General features: G+C 43.1%; 1 protein-coding gene across 4 annotated transcripts in view; it reads right to left on the bottom strand.

The window, feature by feature from the left end:
- Window positions 1–26,772, bottom strand: part of DSCAM (DS cell adhesion molecule) — a 465,664-nt gene extending 438,892 nt beyond the window's left edge. For all 4 annotated transcript variants that reach the window (XM_064406016.1, XM_064406023.1, XM_064406025.1 and 1 more), the window contains exon 1: window positions 26,018–26,772. In XM_064406016.1, the coding sequence (XP_064262086.1) occupies window positions 26,018–26,060 (43 nt within the window). In that variant the 5' untranslated portion in view covers window positions 26,061–26,772. The remainder of the gene's footprint in view (window positions 1–26,017) is intronic.
- Between the last annotated feature and the right edge of the window lie 312 nt (window positions 26,773–27,084).

Genomic DNA, 27,084 nt, shown 5'->3' with positions numbered 1-27,084 from the left:
AGAAATAAAAAGAAAAAAAAACATTAAAAGTTAAAAAAAAAAAAGATAAATTTAAAAAAATGAATGGAGGGCAAAATGGAAGAAAGGAAAGTATTAAGTTGTCTTGTGATCTTGGCACCTGACTTCAACCTGTACCACATTACACCCCTCAGCTTTTAAAAGACACTTCCAAACACAGATAGGCTAAAACAACACTGTGCACCTGAGCAGTCACTTTGAGCCCTCCTGGAAAGCACCTTTCAAAGTCCATCTTTAAAACTCAACAAGCACCTGACCCAAAGGTGCATTACCTGCTGCAGCAGGACCAGTGGTGCCCAAAGCCAGTGCTAGCCCAGTGAATTGCTGTTGCAATCCTGATGAATGATGAATCAGACAATAGCAGTGACTAACAGAACAGTGTAAATAACATGAGAAAGAAGAATTTAATTTTTTATTCTGTTACGCAGGATTTATTTCACCTCTGGAGTTGACTTTTTAAAAAGACTTGGAGATGATGTTGTGGAATTGAATCACTGTGGCTGAATATTGGCCTCAGACCCTCACAGAGCAAATCTCCCAGTCGAAAAAAAAAAAAAGAGAGAATTTAAGGGGGAGCAGGGCAGGGGTTGAAGGCAACAACATTTTTGTTGGATGAGAAAGACTTAATGGCACCATTAACTTTTTTTTTAATAGAAAAAGATTTGCAGAACATGGCCCAGTTCTAAGAAATCACCTGTAGGAAGGAAGGGGCAGATGCCTCTTGCCTGTCTGGACACTTCCAGCAGAGAAGCTCAGAGGAAAACACCCTTTGTTGCTTATTTGCTTGTTGGGGGGTTGCTCTGTTCTAATTCAATCATACAGCTGAGCTGCAGTCCAAACAGATACAGATGGGACCACAACTGGCAGGTTTTAATTCTTCTTACTGATTCTGAAGTGCTGAAAGAAAACAGAAGATGCTTCCTGCCAGCTCAAAATCTGTGCTTGTAAGGAGGAGGAGAGGAAAGCTTCAAGGGAAGATGGGAAAGAACTCCACTCCTCCTGAAAAGCCAGGATCTCTTCAGATTCTTGCCCTCAAATATATCTAAAATACCACAGCACTCCAACCAGTCTTTTTCCTTACTTCTGCTTAAGAGAATCCATTGTTTTAAAGTGCAGCAACACAGAATCACAGGATGGGTTGGGCTGGAAGGGACATTAAAGCCCACCCAGTGCCACCCTTGCCATGGCAGGGACACCTTCCACTGTGCCAGGCTGCTCAGAGCTCCATCCAACCTGGCCTTAAACACATTTTTAACACCAGAAGCAACTTCCCAGATGTCCTCCCTTTTTAGGATACACCCACAAAATCAGGCAAGCTACAGCCTGGTGAAGACAACAAATAAAGATGCAGAGCAGTGACTTTCTATCACACAGCAACAACCTCATGTTGCTGAGAGTCATTCTCAGAAGGAATTAATTGGTAGCATTTTACAGGCTCCAAAAAAAAAAAAATCACACATCCCTCATCCACCTTGTCATTTGATGATGCTGCCTCTGCAAATCAGGCAATCTGAATTAAAAACATTAAACTATTTAGATGTATAAAATGAAGCCTATTTTTCCACTGATAAATACATTTAGCTCATCAACGTTAATGGGAGCTCGAGGCAACATAATTACAGAACACATATAATTTGAATTAGCTACTGTGAATCAAAAGTACAGTTTAGTTTTACCCTGCCTTCCTCTCCTGTCTGCAGCCATCCATACACACCTTTTTGCCACATTTTAAGACTGCAAAGCTGCAAAAAATTTTTACTGGTGTAAAGTTAAACATACTTTCTTTTGTTTTTGAAATAGAAAAACATCAGCTAATTAGACAGCACGTTTTAAAGGATATAAATACTTCAAACCCTCTTTAACTCTCTCAACACCAAGTCGTGTCCTCAAGTCTTATCCAAGCTCATGATGGAGTCTTTCTAATTCTAAAAACTACTTTTCTCCATTTCCACTGATAGACAAACAAAATTTTCATCTTGCCTGCTTTTTATCTCACTCAGTATCCTCAAATTCCACATGAGTGTCCTCTAACTTCATCTTCAATGCCTTTTTTCTCCAGGGAAGAGGAAAGAGATCAAAAGAAAGGAAGTGTAAGGAAAGCAGGGAAGAAAAATTCTTTTTGATAAAAAATAGAACTCATGATAAGTCTGTATTTTAAAGAATAATCAAGTTTTTAATTGGAAATGTACATGTCCCCAAATTAAAACTTTAAGTATAATAACTGTCAAGTCAATTATAATTGTTTACAACATCTGACAAGCAAGAAAAATTCAGAAGTAATAAATAAGAGACAGATTGCCCCACCCTTGGATCCAGAGACATTCACAAAAGTAAATAAAAAATGAGGATTAGCCTCTTTTTTCTGTGGAAAAAAACCCATTTCATCAAGAAAGAGATTAGGAAATCTCTTAGAAAATATCAGCTTCTCCTCCACTTTGTCACAGCATTTGTCTGTTTAAGTAGGGCAGCCAGCTATTTTACACTGAAAAACAGCTTTCCTCCCCACCTTTGTGTCCCCCTGTTAAAAATGTTTTGTTTAACTTGACAAACTGGACATGATCAGGTGTGTTTGCCAAGGCACACATCCTGCACCCACCTTTTAATTCAAATAAACCACAGAGCTGGGCTCACAAGGTGCTGCTGCTGAATTAATGCTGTGAAACACCCAAAGCCATTAACTGTACAGATGATTGGTGAGAAAAGGGGGTGAATTACTGTAGCAGACAGTGTTTCTGTGCAAAGGGATACCCAGCTTCTGTAAAGAGTTTATAAACCTCAATATATGCCCCTGGCTTCAGCCTTGACAGACCACCAAGAGCAAGTCAACCATGAATTCTCTCATTGTCAAATGTAATAGAATCTCAGCAAAGGGAAAATCCTCATTCTGTGCTGCAAACATTCAAAGCCACAGCCTGCTGCTCGTTTCTTAATTATGTACAAACCTATTTAGCCCTTCTACTCAGAATGCCATTTTTCTCTGACTAAAACTTTTAGGAAATATTTTTTAAATGGAGGGAGAGAGTTCTCAATCAGGAATTAATAGCAATTAGAGTCTTTATTTTACGCAAGACAAAGCTTCTAACTAAATAAAAAGGGCTATAATTTTTTCAAATTATTTCTTCTCTTTTTCTTTTTCCCTAAAGGCAAGTTCTGTGAATATTTTTGGTTAATTGTAAAGAACCAGATCGAGTCTTTCTTCTCTCCTCACTTCTAGTCACACATTCCCACTCTGTGCTCAGTAGAGACAGAATCTAAAATAAAGACATTCATCATAATGTAATCAAGAATTCATTAGAACTTAATTTTTTACTACCTGGTTAAGAGAAAAAAAAGAAAAAGAAAAAAATGAAAAAACACACACAAAGAAAAAAAAATTAAGCATTCACAGAACAACCACAAGTCTTGCTCCATTTTTGCAATGGAAAAGACTAATTGACCATGTTGAGAAAGTTTTAAGGGTTAAAAAAAGGGATGTGAGTCAAGATTTGTCATTCAATCTTCGACCACTACCTGCAGCTCTCTCTGTCACCAGCCTGAATATCAAATACAAATAATAGCTTAACATTCCTTGTTAAAATTCAGCCCGAACACTGTATTTTCTAGTAAACATTTCTACTAAATCTTCTAACAACAATGCAGGTTACCCAACACTAGAAACATGCTGTGCCTCATTATGCATTTTAACTTGCTCCTCTTCTTTTCTCTTTTGATGCACAGAGAGAAAAAAAAAATACCTTGTGCAGGCTTATCCTTAGTTGGGTTTACTCCACAAAACCACTGCCTTTTTACAGAGCCATGATGCCATCAAATATTTATGAGGACAAACAAAACCAGCAGAGATCTTTGCAAAACCATTTAATACCGCCAGCTTCCTCCAATTCCTGCAGAAAGTGACTGAGAGGATCTTGTAGCTTCAGTAGGAGGGAGACCAAACTAACGAGGCACAAGTGCTGAACATGCTCAGATTGGAGTCAGCAGCTCAACAACACAACCTGGTTGTGCTTTCTTCTCAAGAGATGCCTGAAAGCTTTGCCTAAACAGCAGGGGCACAGTGGAGAGGGAATGATCCAGCAAGAGTTCCTCCACGATGTCAAAATTCCCTTTGATTCAGCTGGCAGCACCTGAGGGTAGTAAGGATTTGAGTTTTGTGGGGGATTCATTCAGGAGGCTCAGGCTTAGCAAAGTTGTGTCAGAATGGAGCCAGCCTGGCTGGAAATTGCTGAAAGGTGACAAACACCATCCCTGGTGGAAGGGAGGGGAGGGTGCAAGAGAATCCATCCTGGAGACATCAGGTACTTCAGACTGAGGCTACAGGAGAGCTGCAGAGGGACTTTCACAAGGGATGGAGGGACAGGATGGGGGGAATGGCCTTCAGCTGAAGGAAGGCAAGGTTAGTTGGGATAATAGGAAAGAAATCCTGCCCTGTGAGGGTGGCAAGGCCCTGGCTCAGGGTGTCCAGAGCAGCTGGGGCTGCCCCTGGATCCCTGGCAGTGCCCAAGGCCAGGCTGGACAGGGTTTGGAGCAGCCTGGCACAGGGGGAGGTGTCCCTGCCATGGCAGGGGTGGCACTGGATGGGATTTGGGGTCCCTTCCAACCCAAACCATTCTGGGATTCTGAGCAGAGGCGTCTGCTGCCTTCCCTGGTAGTAGAGAAGGGAACAAATGAGTAATTTTTTCTACATCTTTGCAGAAGGTGGGCCAGGCAAGGAGGCAAATGGGAGGATTTCATATCCCAAATCTACAGCAGAACAGCAACACCAAGGTGTAAACCAAAGGTTTTGTTATGGTTTCACTGAATTTGGGCCATAGAGGGTGGGGGAAAATAGACAATTACTACTCTGTAACAACAGAGTTGGAAAAACATAAGGGAAGAATAGTAAACACAGAAAAAAAAATGGAAAAACATAAGGGAAGAATAGTAAACACAGAAAAAAAAAATAATAACAAATCAATTAATTTCACAACCTCCTGGCAAAACCCCCAGACCACAACCACAGATTTAAACTTGGAGGCAGAAACTGGAGCCAGCCTGAAGGTACAGAGCATGTATAAATGTAGAAGAGATTGTTGCAGGGTTTTGGGTTTTTTTTACTTTAGAAAGGCAGGGTGCAACTACCAGGCAATTATTCTTGATACATGGAATGGGGAGGACACACAGATTTCAGACTTTTCTGATTAGCATCTCAGGAAATAAATGTAGTTGCCAGTGTCTGTGGGTTACCAACACTATCATCTTTAATGTCCACAATGACACTGACATTTCATTTCCCCAACCCTGAAATATGAAATATTGGATTCTCCTTGCCTCCTGGGGAAGCACACTATTTTTATTTTTGCCCCTTCTCTCAAATCCATTGCCTGCTGTGACACCTTAAAAATCTATTCAGATTTTCTCTCTCTCCTTTGATTTTTACAGGAAGCAACCTATGCAAGCTCTATGACTATTTACAAAATAGGTTTTATTAAGGAAATAAATGCACAATTCTCCCCTTCATTCCTGTACCTGTGCAGAACCTAAATATCAAACTGATTTCAAGGGAACAGGAAATATTTACTTGGTGGAGAGAGGCAAGTTAAAAAAGCAGCTCTGGCACTGAATCCATCGTATCCCATCAGCTTTTCCATCAGCCTCACTACCAATTTATTTTTCAGTTATGTGCATGTCTGGGTGGGAAAAAACAAGGTAAAGAAAGCAAGTTGTGAGCATCAGCAGTAATTTGCAGGTGGCTTCAAAGGAGGCAGGGTCAGACACTCCCATGTTTAAGACAGCAACACCCACATTCCACCAGTTTTAGCTTTTAAAACATGAGGTTTTCATCCAGTTCCACAGGATGAAAAAAAGGTGACTTTCCCTTGATGACTACCTGTCAGCTAATTATTAGTGTTCTTCTAAGTGCCTCCAAGCCTGCCCATCCTCTCCTTTCCAAGCACTGCAATTCCTTGGAAACAGAATATGACATCACGGGAAGGTTTTGCAGAAGCTCTCCCTGGATGTCCATTTGTATTAGTTTCATCATCCATAACAAGTGTTTAAAAAGCAGAAAAACAACCATGATGCATAATGCATTGTGTCATGATGCATAATAATAATAATTAAAACCCCTCCCCCAGCTCCTGAGCTTTAAAAATCTTTCCAAGTAAGCATTTCAGCGGAAAGGCTTTGACAAAAATGCCATTTAGGGACTTTCAAATTTACAGCCCTGCAATTTGTCATCATTTCTATTAGCAAGAAGGTTTAAAATAAAAACAACAACAATGAAAGGAAGATAATATAATGCAATTTTGTACTTGATGAATCTCCTGTTGACTAAAAACCCCTATGCCTGGCAGTCAGAAAAGTTATTAACCTGCCAAATTACAGATGGAATTGGTGTATTTTTTTCCCCCAGAATTCTTTAAGCAGAAGAATATAGAGTATCCCATATTCAAGTATTAGCAAAGGTTACTTGCCTCTGGAATATTGATTAGCACAACCCTTGTGGGAATTATTTCACTTTTCCAAAGCAAATTAAAGATCTGAAAAGCAATTCTCAACTTAACTTCAAATGCAGTTATTTAAAAATGGATGATTAACGCAATTACTGCCTGGCACAGAGAGCACAGCTTTCCAGAGGCAGCCAGCAGAATTCACAGCCAACGCTGAAATCAGATTACCTTGAAAGAGCTCCCTTGATCCAGGGAAGAAAAAAATAAAATTGATACCTGGGAGCTTATTCCTCACCTGAATAACACATTTTTCCTTCTCAGCCACGGACTGCATTGCAGCTGGCTGCGTGTGCACTCCAGCTCAGGTTTTCTGTGTTTTCCACACTAAAATACACAGGAGGGATTGATTTATTTGCATCCCACGACTCGTTCTCCAATCACCCCCAAGGTTTCTGAAGTGCCTGCTGAACAGTGCAAACACTGCTTAAAATGAGCATTTCTGCAGGCTATTTTCTTTAGCAATGATTCACTCAACAGCAAATCAGCAAATTAATTTGGTTTTCCTTTTGGACTTCCATGTAGGAACTAGCAGCATGGAGTGCACCTATGGTGTTGCTGAGCACGGGATATTCTCATTTTTTGAGGAATCCATGAAAACCAGGTAGCTTTTCCTGCTACTGCACCTGAAAATGGGTAACAAAGCAGGGATTTGAGCTCAGGTCTTCTATGCTGATGCTAAATCACATAACTCTGTTCTTCTGCCTCATTCTGGAGCCATTAAGATCAAACAGAGTTTCAAAATCCTGGCAGAAATATTTCCACTGAAACTTTATGTCAATTGCTGCTGAGTTTTAAAACACCAATACATCCTCCTGCTAAAATAAGGATTTGATAATGCCAGTAATACACATTTCAGAGGTAATTATTTTAGTATTTTTCTTTTTTTTTTTTTATTCCTATTTCAGGTTCTAAAAATGTGGCAGTTTTAAATCTTTACCAGAGAGCATAAGTGATAATGAGCTGTAAATCCACAGAACTAAAATGTTGCTGGGAGCACTACTTATGACTTGTCAATCAGCATGTCTAAAAGTATATCAGGAGTCTAGAAAGTGATGGGATTTTTCTTCCATCACGTACATTAAACCAAAGTCTATGAACACAAAATTGAACACTTTTATATGCCTTTTTTTTTTTATATAGTTCTAGGAAAGGATCATATAAAAACATTTTTATTTCTTGACCAATGGGATGGCTCAGTGATGACTTTTTCTTTTCTGGATAAAGAGAAGAACAAGCTAACAAATGTGAGTTGTTATTTAATCCTATATTATGTAGTGTCTCATGTTCCAATCAAATTATTAATGAATTGGGAAGCTGTGTAAAGGCAAATGTAATTGTCAGCCAGATCCAAAAGCAATGAGCTACAGTCAAGAACGAGCAAATCTTTGTTACATGTACTAGAATATTTAGGAATTTCTGTAAGTGCATAACACGAGGTGTCTTTATTAATGTATATTACTTAAGAAGGTCTCAAGGGGCTGGAATGCTGCCTCAATTTTATTCCCTGATGTGGAACAAACTGTGAATTGTCCATTTCAGAGAGAAGGAATTTTGAGCTACGACAGGTCAGCAATGAAAATTCAAATATAAGGACGACTTGAATAACATTTCCAACTGCAGTTACTGCTTAGTGGGGGGAAAAAAAAAAATAGAGGCCTTTTTCCAGAAGCTCTTTTGCGTCCATCAGGTGTTAATATTTGCCACAGGCACCATCCAGAATGGTCTCCATTTTTGCACTTAGAGTTCATTAGTTGTGGTTCTAACACTCTTATCCTGGAATAATCCCAAAAGATCATTTATACACAAAAAATTGTAGACTAGATCACCACCAGCTGCTCAGCCCCAACACAAACAGAACAGCTCTGTTACTCCTGAAAGGCAGGGACAGAAAAAACAGGAAAAACAGAATCTTTCAGAGGGCATTTCCTCCTGTGGTTTAGGTCAAATTGTGCAGGGTTTGAGGGCTAATGCAGCCACTTTCAGCCAGGTAAAATAAACTGGACAGGGTATCATAGATGAGAGGATGAAAATGGTCTGGGTACTCTGACAAGGAAAAAAATAATTCAAAATACACCTTTTCCACACTTTTGCTTATTCCTCACTGTGGATGTGTCTTGTCAGTCCTGAATGGACAGAATTTCCCCAACATTTGCACATTTAGGCCAGAGCACAAGTAATTAAACACCATTTTGCCAGGACCTTGCCATGTGTTAGAGCCTGTCATGATCAAAAGCTGTGCATGTTAATGGTTTTACAGAAGAGCACGTGCTCATTTTGAAATTGCATGCCAGGCTTTGGTTTTTGAGGTTTTATAAAATTATTTGTCTGTGATGTTTCCTCAAAGAAGTTTATTTGCTAGAGACACCAGTAAAACATAACTGGTCCCAAATGTAAGATTGCTGGCTGATAAAATTAAATAACTTCAATTCTCTTTTCTATGGAAATCTCATTGATCTGATCTGTGATCTCTTCCTTTGCCAGAAAACATTTTTGTGAATATTCTTTCTAAACATTCTCCCACATACACACCCCAAGCTGATGAAAGCACAGGCACAACTTGAAAGGAATATTGATTTTGTAGAAGCACATTTATTATCATTAAGTCATTTTTCCCAAGAGGGAGTAAGATTCACTCCAGGTGTATGAGTCCAAATTTCTTTCTGGCAGAGCTAAAGAAAAATTTCTCACACAATTTCAGTCATCTCTGAGGATGAATATTTACATTTCTGGTGTGACTGAGGAAGAACAGAAAAGGGAACAGTGGGAGAAAAATAAGTTAAAACACAGCTAAATTACTAAATTACTCTCCTCACTTTCAAACCAATTTTTTGGGACTGGCAATGCTGTGAGATGGCACCAGAGACAGCCCTGGGCAGCAGAGGGGAGGACAGCAGGAAGAAGTAGCTTCACCTCCTGAGGTGAGAGCTAGTGCTGTACTAGCTGTTAATGCAAGAGGAAAAAGCAAAAGACACAAAAAATTTAAATTTTCCTGCCCTCCAGGCAAGAAAACCTTGCACACGTGGGTAGCCCAGAGTTGAAGTGCATACAGTAGCTAGTTTGGATGCACTAATTCCACTTTGAAAATAAAGCATATGGGTTATCCAGTGACTTTTGTTGGGTTTTTTTTATCCCCTCTCCCCAGACGATCTTACTTCTGCTCTGTTTAGTTGTTGTTTCTAGGCATTACTAATTGTCATTCATGGCAAACGTAGTCAGCTGCTCACGGACCCCATTCCAAGAGGAAGCTGTGGGGGTTTTTTTGTTTTTTGGGGGTTTTTTTGTTTGTTTGTTTTGTTTTGTTTTGTTTTTGTTTTGTTTTGGGTTTTTTGTTTTGTTTGTTTTGTTTTGTGGTTTTTTTCTGTTTTGGTTTTTTTTTTTGTTTGGTTTTGGTTTGTGAGATTTTTTGGTGGGGGGTGGGTGGTTTTTTTGGGGTTTTTTTTCTGTTTGGTTTTTTGGGGTTTTGTTGTTGTTGTTGTTGTTGTTGTTTTTTGGGGTTTTTTAAGAGAAAAATACCCAGGTTAGTGCCAGAGGATCATTTCCTCATTTTAATAACCTCCTGTACTTCCTTTTCTCTTGAGATATACAGAAAATAGACGTTGCAAATAGCAGAGGGCTGAGACACCTGCAAGTCACAGAGATTTTTCAGAGACTGGATAGGACTAACTGCATGTCCTTGTTCCAAACTGTTTACAGGGTTTGGGGGGCAGTCTGCAGCTGCACCTGATACAAGCCATATTTTCCAAAAAAAAAAGACAAGGAGACAGTTGACAATATTTCACATTGTCCAACATGCAAGGGCTGATTTCTGAGGGGAAAAAAACAAAAAAGAAAAATTAGCAGTCAACTAGATACAGGCAGATTGGAGAGTGGGAAAACCTCGGGGTGAGACTGTCCCCTAAAACAAAGACTTAAGAAGGGAAGGGGCTGCCCCAGCTTGTGAAGCTGTTCTTTCTCTTTTCCCCACTACCAGATGCAATTCTGTGCAGCCCTGACCACGAAGAACAACCTGAGCTGATCCTCCCTTTGAAAGAGCACACTGAAATTGTGATCAAACCAAGCAGCCAACCCCAAACACGCTGAGAAAGGTCAGGGAGGGAGCAGAGGAAGGTTTCCACCCATTAAAACCAGCCAGGGAAGCGTGACTGCTCCCAGACAGGGCAATAGGTGTGCCAGGCAGAACAGCAGCACTCTGACAAACCTGCTGGTGCTCAGGGGAAAAAGAACATGAAAATATCCAATGCCACCCTCAAAAAGGAAGAAGAAGTCCATCAAATTTCTGTGGAAGCCTCAGGAGCCTTTAACTGAGGTCAGAGCTGTGTGTCAGCCATGTGTCTCTCCTCTCTCCCCCAAAGATCCTCCTCAAAATTCACTTGCATCTGTTTGTAGCTGCCTGAAGCTGGGAAGCCAGACTAGTTACAGATACACTGAGCTCTGATTCAGTGGCATTTAGGAAGAGTTTATGCTTAAAACAGCAATGGTTCATGCTGTGCAGCTGGATGGTGATTTCCTATCAACAGCCACCAGATTTTACGTGAAGAACCCACAGGAAAACACAACTGAGGCACGTGGCACCAGTGGCAGTGAAGAGAGTGGTGGGGTTTTTTGGACACAGGAGATGTGGATAGGTTACACCCCTTCCTTCTGAGCTTAGATTTGCCTCTCCAATGCAAATCAGCACTGACCTCTGCTGCTGGACTATTGGAATGTGTTCTTCCCAGGGAAAGAGCAAGGGCGACGCAGTGACACAGAAATGACATTTTCTAAAGGGTTTTCATGCTGCTCACCATGAGCTCCTCTACTTCCAGAGGCTCTAAGGATATTTATATCCATCCAAAAGAGCACTTGTCAGGTGGGCAGGGGATGTGTTCCCACTCCACAGACAGGGAGGTGAGTTAGGGACTTCAATGGAATAGCTTGGAGTGCCTCATTCAGCACAGCCATCTTCACTTGGATACCTCTCCCCTACTCCAGATCACCTTTGCAAAGCTGATTTCTGTCTGGAAGACCACACAGAGAATGCTAAATAAACAAAAAAAAAACCCCAACAACAAAACCAAAGCAGGTATACAGTTATCTCCCATGGAATTCTTAATGCACTTCCCACACATGCTTTAGTGTATTTTGCAGTGACATCCTCAGGTCACAAGCTTAAGTAGCTTACCCAAGGCCAGGCAGAGTCTGAGGACCTGTCCACATGGGGATACTCAGGAAATGAATCTGAAATTAAAACTTTTAAAAAGAATGAGCTAAGCAGCATCCTAAGCTAGCACTTTCATTTAGAATTAGAGCCTTAATTCAGCTTAGCCTAATTCTTTCAGTTCTAAAATGAGGATGGTGACACAAGCCTGCTTCCAGATCTATTTATCTGGATAGCTTGAAGGCATTACTGCCTGCAGCTATCATCACTGCCTTCCAGATGGAGGATGGCACCCCACAAACCCCGACAGAAGAGGGGTTCATGGGGATGGGCCAGCTGCAATATAAAGCAGGGGGTTTGCATCCATCCCCTGTGGGATCTGGGGCAATTCCCCCTCCCAAACACATAGCAGGAGGCAGCCGCAGGTTTTAATTCCTTAAATCTGCACAGATGTTGGCAGAGCAAACATCTGCCCACAATCTGTTTGGAGGGAGGAGAACTGAGGCAAGAGTGCAAACTGGTGAGCCAAGGGTGAGGGGAGACTCCAGGATGGGGTCTCTGGCAAAGGATGAGGCTGAATGCATTGGCAGGGCATAGCTTCTCTTAAATCATGAGATCTCAGTGGTCCATCACTGGCACACAACTGCTCCTGGACACAATGAAGGTGCTTTGGGCCTCTATGCCTTTAATAACAGAGGATTCATTTAGCCCACATTGGTTTATAGCTGGTAATGGATTGTAGCATGCCAGTCACCTCACAAGTAAATTTTTTTTCCTAGACAGTCTGAAAGGAGTAAAATAAGATGTTAAAGGAGCTCTATGAATCCCTGACAGCTTTTCAGGTAAACAAAGGGAAGGAGAGGGAAGAGAAAACATCCTTTACATCCCTATTCCCTCGCTCTACCTTCCCACACCTGGGGTACAAAAAAGCAAAATCCCCCTAGACAGGTCTTGGCAACCCTGTGCTCAATCTGTTTCACACTTCCCCTGAGATAAATTCAGGAGAGGGAGAGAGGGGAAGAGGGAGGGAGGCTGTTCCATGATAGTGTTTTCTGCACTGTAGGATGGAAACAAACCAAGGGATTTAAATTTAACATCCTCCCTCTAAACTCCAGCCACTCATTACTATCAGACTCTGACAGAGGAAGACACTGGTGCCTACCCCCAGAAAAACAGAGAAGCCAGTTTACACATTCAGCTATGTAACACCTGTAAATATTAAATATTGAAAGCCAAAGCACCTCTTGTTTTAAAAAAATAATGTTATTATTGTGGATTTTTTTTTGTTTTTCTCCAGTATGTAGAACTGAGTCATATGAAATTAGATGACCTAAAAATGCAGGACCCCAAAGACAAAGGAAGCAATGCTGCAGCTGAGCATTAATCTCTCAGCAGCACCAAGGTTATAATTCCAGTGTGTTCCTCATTCCACACCCCTGCTGGAGATTACCTCCCAGAGAGGGCATGCGAAAAATAAACCTGGGGGGGGGAAATGAGGGTAAAACAGGTAGTAGGAGTAGAAACAACCTTCTCTCTCTCTACCCTACTCTCACACAGACAGAAAATTTATTCTGCAAAGAAGAGAGTCTCTGGACCAAAATACATTTTGGCTTTGAAAAGGAGGGAATTATTTGGGGAAAATACCACTCAGAATGCAAACAGATTGAGGATTTAGCTGTACCATAGTTTTTTACCTTGGTAAGTTATGAGTTATGAACGGGACATGGGGTAAGTTTATTAATAGAAAATAAAAAGCCTGGAACCTTTTCCCCCTCTGGTTTGGTTTTTTGTTGGTTTTTTTTTTTTGCAATCCCTAGCAACATTCAGATCCTGAAGGAGGAACCTACCTATTTCTGGTTCTGTGCAGCAGAGGAGGAAAACAAAAAGCCCTTTCCCCTGCATCCCAGCATTAAAAGGAGCCGTAGTGGGTTTAATACAGAAAATCCATTAGGCACGGGGAAAGGCAGGAGCCTCCTATCAAGCTGCAAACAGGAATGCTTAAGCACAAGGCATTCAGGCGGTGGAAATGCATTCAGAGCATTTAGCACGTAGGATTAATCGAATTATAATTTAATCATCTGATCAAACACTAATTAGCATAATCACTTGAGGGGAAAAGCTGCCAGAGGAACAGACGAAGAAACACCTTGGGCACCCAGCACATTTTAATGACGAGAGATCGTGCACAGATAATTTTTATTTTTTTTCCCCCTTAATAAAACACAACAGAGATTGAGGACTGTGGTGCTGAAGAAGCAGTTTGAAGCACTCCTGGATCACACACAGTTCTCCAGCATAAAAGATGTTGAAGCAGGGTCTGCAGGCTGTACTTTATTCAGATTTAAGAGGTGTAAAAGCACAGGAGCACTCCACTACCCTGGTTTGCCTTGTGAAGACTTGAGCACGAGCACACACTTCAGCCCACTGTGTTTCCATTAAAATCATCCCTTACTGTTTCCCCCAGAGTCTCCCACATGAATGTTTAACTATGGATCGCTTAGATGACCTTCAGGGATACAGCAAAGTATTAGCATCCTTTTACAAACTGCATTTGAAATAATTAGTCTAAATCAGCTGGGTTTCTCTGGCTTGGGGCAGGCGAGAATGGGAAAGCAGGAGATATTAAAGGAGCTTTGCTGTGTAATGCTGTGTGGCTTTGCTGGCAAAATCATACCACTTTTGTAAGGCAGAAATCTGGAGAGACCAGGAAAATCACCCCTGCTGTTTACCCACATAACCAAATGACACTTGTTAGGGTGAGATATATATGGCCAGGGGAAATCCTGGAAGAATTTATGGAAAGGAGGAAGGGGAGAAGCAGGACTTGGACAGGGAAAAGAATCTTCAGAAGGGTCCCTTGTTTGATTTTTTACACAGAATAACACTTGAATTACTCTGAATAAGTGTTTAGGCTTTCAAATGGATAATTCTTCTGGACATTAAAAACATCCAAATGTTATGAACTGCAACATTTACAGAGAAGATCATAAAATGACTGAGATTAGAAGAGACCTCAGAGATCATTGAATCCAATCACTAGTTCACCATTAACCCATGTGCCTACGTGCCACAGGAATGAGCTTGGGAAAAGTTTCCTACAATGTTATGTAAGGGAACAAAATGATGAGCTGCTTACCTACATTTTAAAGGCACCAGATCACACAGGCTCAAGCGTGAGCTAATTTAAATTGATTGTATCCCTCTTACAGAGCTATTACTAATAATCCTTTCAGCTCCTCAGAATGAGTGTACTTTAATAAAACAAGGTAACCAGATACAGCACAGGGCAAATTTACCTCAGGGTTTGCCCATATTGAGCACCCTCCTCTGTGCAATCAATACTCAGAGTCTGGAAACTCTCAAGAAAGCAGGAAGCAGCTCTCCTTTGTAGGTGATGATGCCAGAAAACCTCCAAGCAACACAGCTGTATGTCCCTTTAAAGCATTGTCAAAAAGCTGTACATCCTTTTAGACCATTGTCACACTTTCAATTAGTGACTGATAGATGAACTAATAAAAAAACCACATGGAATGGTTTGGGTTGGAAAAGACCTTAAAGATCATCCATCTCCAATCCCCCTGCCATGGGCACCTTCCACTAGACCAGGTTGCTCAGGTTGCCCAATTATAAGGCAATAAATCAGTTTCCCAATGACCTGAAGGTAAAACCACCATACTGCACCCACCCCTGACTCAAAGAGGGATGTCCTGTACCACCACACACGGAAGCCACTTAATTAAAAAGTGAAAGTAGTTCCATTCAGATTTAAAAGTTATGGGGTCTAAAATATGTTACTTGTTTAAAACATCTAGCTTTAAATTCCTGTTCATTTCTTCCCAAGCAACAGCTTAAAAGAATCTCAGGAGATTTTGCATCTTTTCCCAAAAGCTGCAACATGGCAAAGTGAGAGGCAGGGGACACAGAACTGGTAACATTACCTGAGACTGCCCCACGATCAGAGACATGGAACACAGCAACCATCTCCCCAAAATCACCCCTAAATCTCTCTTCTCTTCCTGCCCTCTGGAAGGCCCTGAGCCCAGTGGGAGCATTCCCTGCTGCAATCCCAGCTCAGCTCCTCACATCTCCCACTTCCCAACCTGCAAGAGCACCAGCACTGTGCCATGCCATGATGCCTTCATTTTCCACTTGGAAGCTGTTCCATACATGCTATTTATGTTGTGTAAAAATTTCCTGAGCACCAGGCCAGCTGCACATGCCTTAGGAAATGGCAGAGCTGAGATGCTCAGCCAACCTTAACCCGTACCCCAATTATCCCAATGAGTGTCCATGCCAGGGAATGAGAGCAGCAGAAACAGTGTGGGGAATGAGAGCAACTGCATTACATGGTGAGCAAACAAGGCTGTCATCCTTGAACACAGACAAGACAGAAACTCAATTTACTGACACCAAAAGTTCTCAAAACCCCTTGAAATTAAGTAGCAGTCAGACTATTGTTATTTAGGAAAATATTTTTTTAAAAATCTCTTTAAGTCCTTTTGAAATTACTAAGGCCCAGCGTTCTTCTCTTCTGTGGAAACGCATTTTGAGATGTGGCAGAAATGCTCTAATTGCTTTTACCCACTAGGGACTAACTTTTGGACTTAATAAATATGCACTGAACTGCTGCAGCTGGAGTATCTTCAGACAAGCATTTATTTTGTCCTGCTTTGCCTTCAGGTGTGCCAGTGGTTGGATATTCCAAAAGCTCCATCAGCAGTGGGACAAGCACAGCTTGAGCACATGCAGTCACACCCCTCTGAAGCCACACTGCTCCTGAAGCATGAACACAATGGATAAGGGCAAAAACTGATGAAGAACAGATTTTTGGACAAGAATTTCACTCTAGACTAGGATAGAAGAGCTAAAACCCGATCCTTTCTTTCTTCCCCTGAAAAAGAATTTCACACCACGGGTGTGTTCCCATCACGACTGTTGGGTGTTCCTCAGCACCTGCTAAGCCAGCAGCTCTCCAATGTGCTACAGAGACACAGAGCTGCTCTCCAGTGGGGAACTGGGGACCTGCTCCCCTCCTGGGAGGAATGCTCCCAGGATTCCCACCCCAGGAGGGCCCAGGAGTGAGGCTGGGGGATCAGGGACCTGCTCTGAGCAGACCCCATGGCACCAAACCTGACAGCTCCCAAAGGCTGAACAGCAAATTACCCCTGCCAGGGCTGCTCTGAAAGCCTGACAGCTCAGCCTCTTTTCCTGAGGATTAATTATCTCCCTCCTGCCCAATAAAGGAGCTCAGCTCCTTCCTCCTTCGCTCAGAAGAGGAACTTGTCCTTCCTACCCTACAGCCACGCTGACATTTGCAGGATTGCTGCCCGTCCTTGATCCTCTCCACTGCCCCAAATCCACTTGCCTCAGGGGAAGAGGGGAAATAAATATAAATAGCTAGGGAAAATGTGGAGAGAAAACAGGTAGTAGGCCTCGAACTAAGCCTACAGCAGAGATTAAATAACAGGAGTAGATAAGAAAATAAAAATCTGAGTTCAGGCAGTGAAGGACAAGGGCAGCTGGGACTTTGAGCTCCCAGGCACGAAGCAGGATCCATGGGGAGCACCAGATTCCTCTGGCACAGACCAGCAGCCAAAACAGAGCACTGTGTTGATCCCAAAACCACATTCTGTCGTGTTCTCCACCCACAGCTCACAGGGGAACAGGCTCAGCTTTGCCTTCCCCTCTGCAAACCGAAGGCAAGACCTCAGTGTCCTTCACCACAACCTGTCCAGCCCAAACGTGGCCTTCAGAGCCTCCTGCTGTCCCACAGGATTCATGCCCTCCCTCTTCTCACCTTACATCACTGGCTGGATACCTGTGCAGCTCCAGTTCACCCTTTTCACTTCCTTTACCCTGCCCACTAAAAGTTATGTCTGTGCCCCCATCCCTCCCTCTCCCCTAAGCATTCATTCTGCGTTTTATAGATTAATATTTACAAAAAAGTTGAGAACAAAAAGCCTCAGACACAGCTGACACGACAAAACCACGCTAATCGTCACCTAGCATTCAATTCCATAGTGGGATGAACCTCACTGTCTGTGCTTGAAATGATGAAAATCTGGTTTCTAGAGCCCCTGCACATCAGTGCTGTGGAAGAGGTTGTCATTGTGGAAGAGAAGCCTTGAGGTCACACAACAAAATTAGAAAGAAAGCTACAAAGGAAAGCTCCCTAAATAAATACAGCTAAAAGCATAAAGTATAATGCAAATATTGCTGTAGACATTTGAAAATTACTTAACTATGCAAAAAACTCTCTATGTTGGATGTCTGCAAACATAACTGGAGAACTTCTGTTTCACTGACAGCTTCCCAAATTACTTCCTTCGTATCATGACACAGCAAACACTTTGCTTTGTACTTCACAAGTGCAGTTGCAACACAAATTATAGTTTACTTGCCTAGAAATAATATGTGAACTGGCTTTTAAACTGCCCCACAGAAAAGCCACTTAATGAGAGGAAAAAATTCAGGTGGACAATGTGTAGTGTGGATGGTGAACCACTTTGCAGTTTAAGCTGAGGTCCACCTAAAGCCTATTTTGCTTGAAAGACATTTTTTTCCAGCAAGATCCCATTCCAGGGACATCTGAATCTGCTTTTCATAACAAAAAGGACTTTGTCAAGGACTTGTTCTGTCCTTAGCTCAAGCCAGGAGCGTTCTAACAGCTTGTCACATGCTCACCTCATAATTATCAAGCGACTGACTCTATGCACTCACAGTATTTTCCTGAGTCAGGGCCAAAATTCCTAATAAAACTCACACAAAAACCCCCAAAGACTTCAGAAGGTAAGACCACAAAGCAAAAACAAACAAAAAAAACCCCAAAACACAATTCTTTCTGATAGAAAAACAATTGCACAGGAGATTTCTACAGAAACCAGAGCTTGCACTTTATGCATCACCTTTCCGTGGCCTGGGGAAAAAAGCAACCAAGTAGATTTGGGTGCTTTCAGATCCTGCCATGAGATTAGTGGGTGGAACATGGGTTCCTCCTAGCCTGCACATTCCAGCATCCCAAAAACTCTTCCCAGCTAAAACAGGAGCCAGCTTCAACAAAAACCACACTTCAAAGACTGAAATTCGTCATTTGAACTCCACACTAACTACTAAACCTCTAGAAAACTTTGCTGAACAAGTCGTTATCATGGGGATAAAGAGCAGAGCAGGGAGCAAGCTCTTCCACAAATTCCTGAATTCCATTTTGGCACCCAAAACACAGGAGCCACTGGAGGCTGCCACTCTGCAATGCCGAGAGACGAACGCCCCGAGCGTGCAGGCTCAGCATGAGCCACTCCATTTGCAAAACCACATGAGAGGATTTCACACCAACAGATATTTATATAGACACAGCAACCCCACAATCTTATCTGCAGAATCACTGTGAGTAGATTATGGAGATAGGCAACTATTTGCAGCCACAGTGCAGGATAATTATATTCTGGCTGCGTTGAAATAGTCCCGGTCATTGCAAGAATATTATTCTGATATTCTTAAAACACTGGAGGGCTCCCCAAAGTTACTCAAATAATTTAGATGGCAGAAAGATACTGAGAATAATTTTTAGCCTAGCGCAAAACATGGATCTTAAGTCACAAATTTTCTGCATGGGATTACAGTGTAATTAATTGGAAGAAAATAGCATCAAGCACACTTGGACAGCAAAGCAAGCGCCAGATTTTCCGTACGCAGTGGTTTTTAAGCAATTATGAGCCATGCAGATTTACATATGTAAATGTGCAAAAATATATATTTTTATTTTTAAATCTCAGAAGGAACTGTATCCCTGACAAATTACACTGAGAGCCACACGAGCAGGATCTCCAAGAGAATACATGGAGAGGCACCAGGCAAAGAATTCCTCAGGTGATGCCTGTGTGTGCCCTTGTCTCTGCCACGTGGATGTGGAGCACAGAGCTATTTTCAGCCGTGCTCTTGGGCTGCCCCATGGCCCAAGCTCCTGCATTTCTGAGGGAAATGTCCTTCTGGAAGCTTCAGCAGGAGCACATCAGTGATGCAGCTGGGGCTGCTCCCTCCCTCGGAGCTGAGGGAGCTCCAGGGAGCCTGGTGTTTAGGATGGAGGTGACTCTCCTTCTCAGAGCCTTTGCATTTAAAAATGGCTTTCTATAAATAGGATTGCTGGCTCACTCTTAAGTCTTACTCCCTGCCTTCTGAGTAAAAATAGCTTAAATAGGGATGCTGGGAAGACTTGCTAATCTCTGTCAGCCTGTCTGTCCATCCACTTGCCTTTATTCCTTCCTCAAAACAGGTCATAGCTTTTGTTGCCCACTTCACTGTGAAAGGTATTTATTGACACACCCTACTTTTTCTTTTTCTGATGAGTAACTCAGTGCTCTGATGGGGGGAAAAAAATTACTTATGAGGTAATAAGATTTTTATTTTTTGTGAATGGTAGTATCCAAAGATAAGCAATGACAACAAAAACTCCCAGTGCCAACAAGTGCCTGAGGAGTCAGTGGCTCGTTCTTGAAGTTGTTCTCTTCAGTGCTCTAAAACACTGAGCTGTGAAAGGCTTTTATTATTGAATACCTCCCATTTTGTGTTATTTTGTTTTCAAAAGCGCCAATTGTTTGATGAAATGTTTTTAAGGGGCAGGGAGGTGAAGACTGAGAAGATAAAGCTTCTTTTGAAGAACTGCAATTTCAGATCTTAATTTCATTGGTTTAATAGCAGTTTAAATGAAAAGAAAGTGATGATTAAATAAGATTATGAAATAACTCAAAACATATTGTGAAACAAGTAATTTAACAGCAGACACCTACACATTCACCTTGAAATAATTAAGTATTCTGATGTATGTTGCAGACCTATGTTGGTTACATGGATTTTTGTAGTATATTTTGAGTTTCAACGGCTCAAAAGAAATAATACATTAAAAGTGTCAAAAATGTACCTTAGAATAAAAGATGAATACAATGGTTTACTGCCATCTTCAATTTTTAAAGTAGAAGATGGAATAAGCCCTTCCTACTGCAAATCTCAAAGACTCCAAGACCAAGAGATTGATAAATGTCATGTGCCAAATAAAATCAAAGGCTAAACGAGTGGTATGTTCAAACAAGCCTTGATCCTACACATCTTAACTTCTTAATTAGAGTAAACTTTGTGGAGAAAACAAAAAAGCCCATATATTTTGCTCCTCAATCCATTGCCCTGACCTTCCACCCCCAGAAATATGGTTCATTTAATTGCTTTCTGCTTTTTGTTGTCACTCCAATTGTTTATTAAACAGGCAGAGGAGATTATTTGCCCACCCCAAAAAACCCCCTCACCTCAGAGAGCAGCATAGTTAAGTCTCTTATTCAGGCAAAGACACAAAAAGTGAGGCCCAACCTGAGCCCAGCTCAGAGACTTGCACATCTCATGAGCTGGAGGAACTTTCTGGGTGAGCTAATCACCAAAACCCATGAGATTTTCCCAAATAATTCAAATTATCAGTATGTTCTGCGACAAAAATTTACTCAAGAACAAACAAAATTAAAATCAACTTCTAAACTTTTTCCAGATGCAGCAGCAGTGAGGAAATTCCACTGAAACACATCCCAAATCCTGTTTTAATTTCAGGGCGTCCTCACTTCAGGAGAGACCTGGAGGGGCTGGAGCGTGTCCAGGACAGGGAACACAGCTGGAAAGGGGCTGGAGCCACAGGAAGGGCTGAGGGAGCTGGGAAGGGGCTCAGCCTTCAGAAAAGGAGGCTCAGGGGGGACCTTCTCACTCTCCAAAACCCCACGAGAAAAGAGTGGAGCCAGGTAGGGGTCGGGATCTTTTCACCATGGAACAAAGGAAAGGATGAGAGGAAATGGCCTCAAATTGCACCAGGTAGGTTTAGTTTGGCTATGAGGAAAAATTTCTTCATGGGAAGGGTTTTCCAGCCTTGGAGCAGTCACCCATCCCTGGAGGGATTTGGAAGAGCTGCAGATGTGGCACTTGGGGACGGGGGTTAGTGCTGGACTTGGCAGTGCTGGGGGAACAGTTGGGCCCAAAGGTCTTTTCCAACCTAAACAATCCTGTGGTTGTATGAAATCACAGTGAAGAGCTGAGAGCTGCAGTAAAGCCCTATTTAAGATGGTTTTGAGGTTTGTTTTTACACCTTGCTGAAAACAACAGCTCTTTGAACCACTCCCAAAAACACCTTCACTGTCACACACATCTGCTGCCCAGCGCCACAGGAAGAAGATGCAGCATCCACCAGTTTTTAGTGACCCTTGATATAAAAACACAGGCAAAATGCCTCTTTGAGCTGTCTCTATGTGCTCCCACAGCTCAGGAAGACACAGATTCTGTGGTTTGCTGCCCACTAGTGTCCTGTGGCTCCAGCTCCAGCACAGACACTGCCCACACCATGGCAGGAAATCCCTCCGGAGAGCCCCAGCACCTGGGGGAGCAGCACACCCCGAGCACAGGAGGAACAGATCTAGATATCCCCATGGCCTCTGACTGCCCAGCAAGAACAGTTTTTCCCCCCTTGGCATTTGGTGATTAATTAAGAGCTATTCATAGCTCGGGTAACACTGGACTAAAAAACACTCTGAGCTGTGTTGTGCACCGAGCTGAATGCTTCCTGCACACCCATTCAACTTCCCAAGGTGAGGGTCTGGTGACACAATTCCACACAAGCTGTGCAGGGATCTCAGGATGTTTCTATAAAGAGAGCAGCTTGCTCTTTTGCTGGGAAGTTGCATCCCCAGCACTGAGAATCATTTTCTTCCCCATTTTCTTGAGGGAGGCTCGGCCCCACCGTGGCTCTGGCCCCTCATGCTCCAGCCTAACCCCTGCTCTCAGCTCAGTGTGATCCTTCCCCATCTTCCAAAACGCTGCTAAAGCCCGTATTGATAGATGTACGGCAGGGAGAGGATTCAAACAGGAAATCATTTCAATGGAAATGTATTTTTAGTGTCATCTGTGCTGTATTGGTGCCTCCCGATGCTCGATTGATTTCAGCAGAGCGTCTGTGGGCAACGGGCATGTAAGAAATGCAGGCTGAGAGAAGCCTGGAAATGGGTTCAGCATATCCACAGCAGACACTGAGTGACACTGAAAGATCCTCATTTCTGAAAGCAGCACCTGAGCTAGCTTGATCACAGCCCTTACCAAAAAGAGGCAGGATTTTGAAGGAGGCCATTCTCCCCTCAGAGCCTCCCCTGCCTTCTCTCCCTGTAATTAGTGAGATGCCCCATTACTAATTGCAACCAGGCTACAGCAGACTTGTGCTGCTCATTCTGGAATACTCAGGCAGAGTAACAGGGAAGGTGGTGCAGGTAGAGTAACCCTGAAAGGCAACTCAAAAGCCTTGCTCAGGATTAGAACTGCATGACTCAGGCTTTCAAGGTAGCGAATTCAGCTGCAGAGCTCCCACTGATGTCTATATCATCCCACGCACTTTCCAGGGCTGCAGTGCATTTATGGTTAATAGTTACCGGTATTCTTAAGGAACTCACAGCAAGGAGAGCTTAAAACCCTCACGAAATGCATAAACTTTAACCAGGTATTTGGGGAGGTTTTTGTTTCAGGCTTCGGAAATACTAATTGGATGGAAGAGCGTGTCAGTACTTTATTGTCCCCAGAAGGAAGCTATTTCACAAACATAAAGCCTTCCCAGTGACACTGCTCATATCTAATTTGACAAAATGTATTTGTGCTGAGTGACTGTAGGGAAATATGGGGGGCCAACCTTGTTATTGTTATTCAGATGGTTTCCATTATCTCCAACAGAAATTAAGCCCAAGACTACAACTGCAGAGTTAAACCTATGGGTTTATTTTTAACCTATTTTTCCCCTCAGAAATAAAAAGAGAAAACAAGGGGAAAAAAAAATCAAAACCAACACGAACATGAACAATCTTACATATTTTTAAGTTAAAATCAGAATGAGATGTAACACATCGGAAAACCACTTATACTTGTGCTGGTATTTTAAGCAAACATGGTGTGGTTCCATAAGAGGTTAGAAAAGGCAATGGCAGAAGCCAAGCAGAAACCTGTCCCCCCCCCACCAGATACACTCATAAAAAGAGCCCTGCCTGTCACACAATGGAGTTCAGATGGAGTTATGGATAAAATAATGAAAATAAATGTGTACGTGACATATCTATTTATATATGCAGTCATTTCCTTCAAAAAGATATGTATCTGATATGACATTGCATTAAAATCTGAAGTCCTTTAAAAATATTATTCTCCGACTCTTGACTCTGATAAAATGGCCCTAATAAGTCCTAATAAGTGTTACCAATGAATAAAACCATTTTATCCAGTCTTAACATGAAGGTAGGTGCCATTTTCTTCCAAGCTTTCCCTTAAAAAGACCCTAAAAATCTTCATTTTGACATCAAGTATGACACCAAAAACAAACAGACTTTTTAAGTTGCAAAGAATCGTTGAACCACTCACTACGTGTTTTCACAATGCTTACATCTTGGAATATTACTATACACAAAACCATTTAATTTTAGTCCCCCTGGAGTCACAAATGTACAGATGTTGCTGTGTGGCAGCAACAGAATCCGTGCAGATGCATCTATCATGTACACATTACACCCCTCACTCTTTGGGAGACAAATTCAGGTTTGACTGTGATCCAAAAACACATGGAAACTGAAAGTGAAATTACTGCTGACTTCATAGATCAATGTATAAATGGAAGTGATTTTCATGGTACTTCGACCTCATAAAGCAAAAATTATTGTGTTCCTCAAAAAAACCCTTGCAAGGAGGACTAACTAGGATAGAACATAGAATTTATAACATCAGTACAGTAGAAAAAAAAAAAATCTAAAAAAAAATCTGTTGTTGCCTTTTTTTTTTCTTTTAAAATATGATTTCTGGAGAGAACCAGGGTTCATTTCTATGCAAATCTAGTTTTAAATGAATAGCACTGGTCAGAATGCACTTCCAGGCTGATTCTTTCTGTCCTATTAACAGCAAATTTCTCCCTCCAAGGTATGTGGCTGGAGAGGACAGAGAGAAAGGCACAGTGCTGCTGCCTGTCAGAAATAAATAAATAAATAAATAGATAATTTCTTAATGTTAAAACTTGTTGCAGTTTCCTTACTGCCGAAAGAAATGCCAAAAAAATTTCCAAGTTTACGCTTTGGGGGATTTCAATCCTTTCGTATTCTGAGGCACGCAGAAGACAAAAAAAAATGCTTTTAAGGTCGCTCTAAATCCACACATTTAAGATTCACCTCCTGATTTCTGCCCTCCCCAGTGCTTCACACTGGACCAGCCATGCCTGTCAGTGCGTTTTCTCATCCAGTGTCTACTTAAGAAGATGTGAAGGCACCCTCATCCAGCATTCATCCCTCACCCTCCGCCAGAGGTTCAATTATTTCCATCCTTCAGGAATCCTCACACTTTGCCCTGTGCTCCTCTCTCATTCATTCCACACAAGAAACCTTTTCCCTGCTCTACCTGCTTTGCCTATTTCGAGAGTTGTGTGTTTAATCTGATTTATCTGGCAGGGTGAAAAGCATTACAGGCAATGTTACGTTCTCGGATCGGAGGAGGCAGTGCAATAGAAGAGCTGGCACCCCAGAATAATTTGTTTTCTGTCCTTAAAACTGCAATGCTAAACGTTCATTTTTAATAAAACTTAAGCAATTTAAGCATATTTTTACACATGCCATGGTTTTCAATCAAATATATCTAAATGTTCCAAAATACCCCAACCCACTATTAAAAACGCACAGAAACTGCAATAAATGTTTGTCAGTCAAAGAGTTGGTAGAAGGGAAAAAAAAATTAAAGAATAACAGGTTTACCCTTATTCTATCCCCATTCTAATTTCCCTTCCTAACTTTATAATTGACTAAAAGTCTTCAACCTTTCCAGATGATGTAATGCTTATCCGTGCATATTTTTACATAAATGAGAGGGGAAAAAAAATTCGGAACAGGTACCTTCACGGAGAAATGATGAAAGTTAAATAAATTTAAAATACTACTTCTTAAATATATGTAAAAACGCAAGGTGAAAGCAGCGGGTGAATAAAAAAGATGCGAAAGGAAGCAATATCTCAACGCGACCGCTTAGGATGAAAGCCCTTCAAAATTATCCCCGTGTGCTCTGACGGATTTCTACGGCACTTGGCAAAAAATTCTGTACTTTTCCAGATGAGAAAGAAAGAAAAAGCGCCTCTCTGCCTCCGCGAGCACCGTCTCGTTCCGAAGGAGGCAGGCACGGAGGTTCCGGGCTGTCACTTCGCGAGGTGAGCGACTTTCAGCGACCACGGCGCTCTCGCTCCTCGCCCTTCTCCCCGCGGCTCCCGCACCAAAGCCGCCACCGCGACCCGCTCCCGGCAGAAGGGGACAAGGATGGGGGGGGACGAGGGGAAGGGGACGCCCGCGGCGGGGCTCACCATGCGAGATGCTGTGGAGCAAGGCGACGGCCAACATCCACATGCCCCCGCCGCTCCCCCGCTCCCCGCTCCGGGCTCGCCCTCGCCCGCCGCGCCCACGGCCGGGCCGGAGCTGGCAGGCAGCGCGCACCGCGTCCGGCCGCCCGCCTCGCCCGCCTCGCCTGCCTCTCCTGCCTCGCCTGGTGGCTGCTCGGAGCCTGCGGGGCCGCTCGTCCGCCCAGCGAGCGCTCAGCCCCGCCTGCAGCCCCGCGGCTCCGCCGACGCTCGCCCGGCGCTCGGGCGGGGGAAGAGGCGGCCGGCGGCGGGGGCGGGGGGCGGGTGCGCGGCGGGGCCCAGGTGTGTCCTTGGCTCGGGGAGGCGCCCGCAGGGCGGCGGGGGCAGGGCCACAGGTGACAAAATCCTCCGGCGCGGCCACACCAGCATCCCCGGCGGCGGCAGCGGCGGCCGGCCCCGAGCCGCGGCGAGCCGGCTCCTCGCACGCCTCCTCCTCCTCCTCCTCGTCTTCCTCGTCTTCCTCCTGCTGCTCCTCACACGGCTCCCCTCGGCCCGGCGGCAGGCGGGCGGGCAGGCGGGCACATCTTTCCTCGCCCCGCTCCCCTCCCCGGCAGCTCGGAGCGCTCTGAGCCCGGCGCTCGGCTCCCCTGCCTCCGCAGGGAGCAGCGCGAACCCCAGCCCTCCGCAGCCTTAAAGCAGCGCCGGGTCCGCACAGTGGAAAAAGCCAAGACCAATAGAAGAAGGCAGCAGAATTTCCAGCCTCTCAATAGTTGGCTGGACTGCGGCCGTTTGGCATCAGCTGAGTTGTATATGACTAATGTGTTGACAAGTCGTGTGGGGGGACTGGAGGAGGGGGCCCTTCTAGAAGGTCACAGCCCAGACAGGCGAGTGCATCAAATAATTGACTGGGATTCTGTGCACCGCTGAAGGAAAATACACACACACACGTCTTGCAGTGCTCACACAGGTCCAGATACTATTTGGCCTTTCATCTGCGTCTCTTTCTGTGGTGAGGCGTTTTTTTTAACTCCTGTAGTGAAAGAGTAAATTACAGTCTCTCTAACTAAAAGCAA

Source organism: Passer domesticus, chromosome 2 (genome assembly GCF_036417665.1).
Source record: "Passer domesticus isolate bPasDom1 chromosome 2, bPasDom1.hap1, whole genome shotgun sequence".
NCBI classification, from domain to species: Eukaryota; Metazoa; Chordata; class Aves; order Passeriformes; family Passeridae; genus Passer; species Passer domesticus.
The sequence above is the reverse complement of the archived record's forward strand: the minus strand, read 5'-3'. Positions and strand labels throughout refer to the sequence as shown.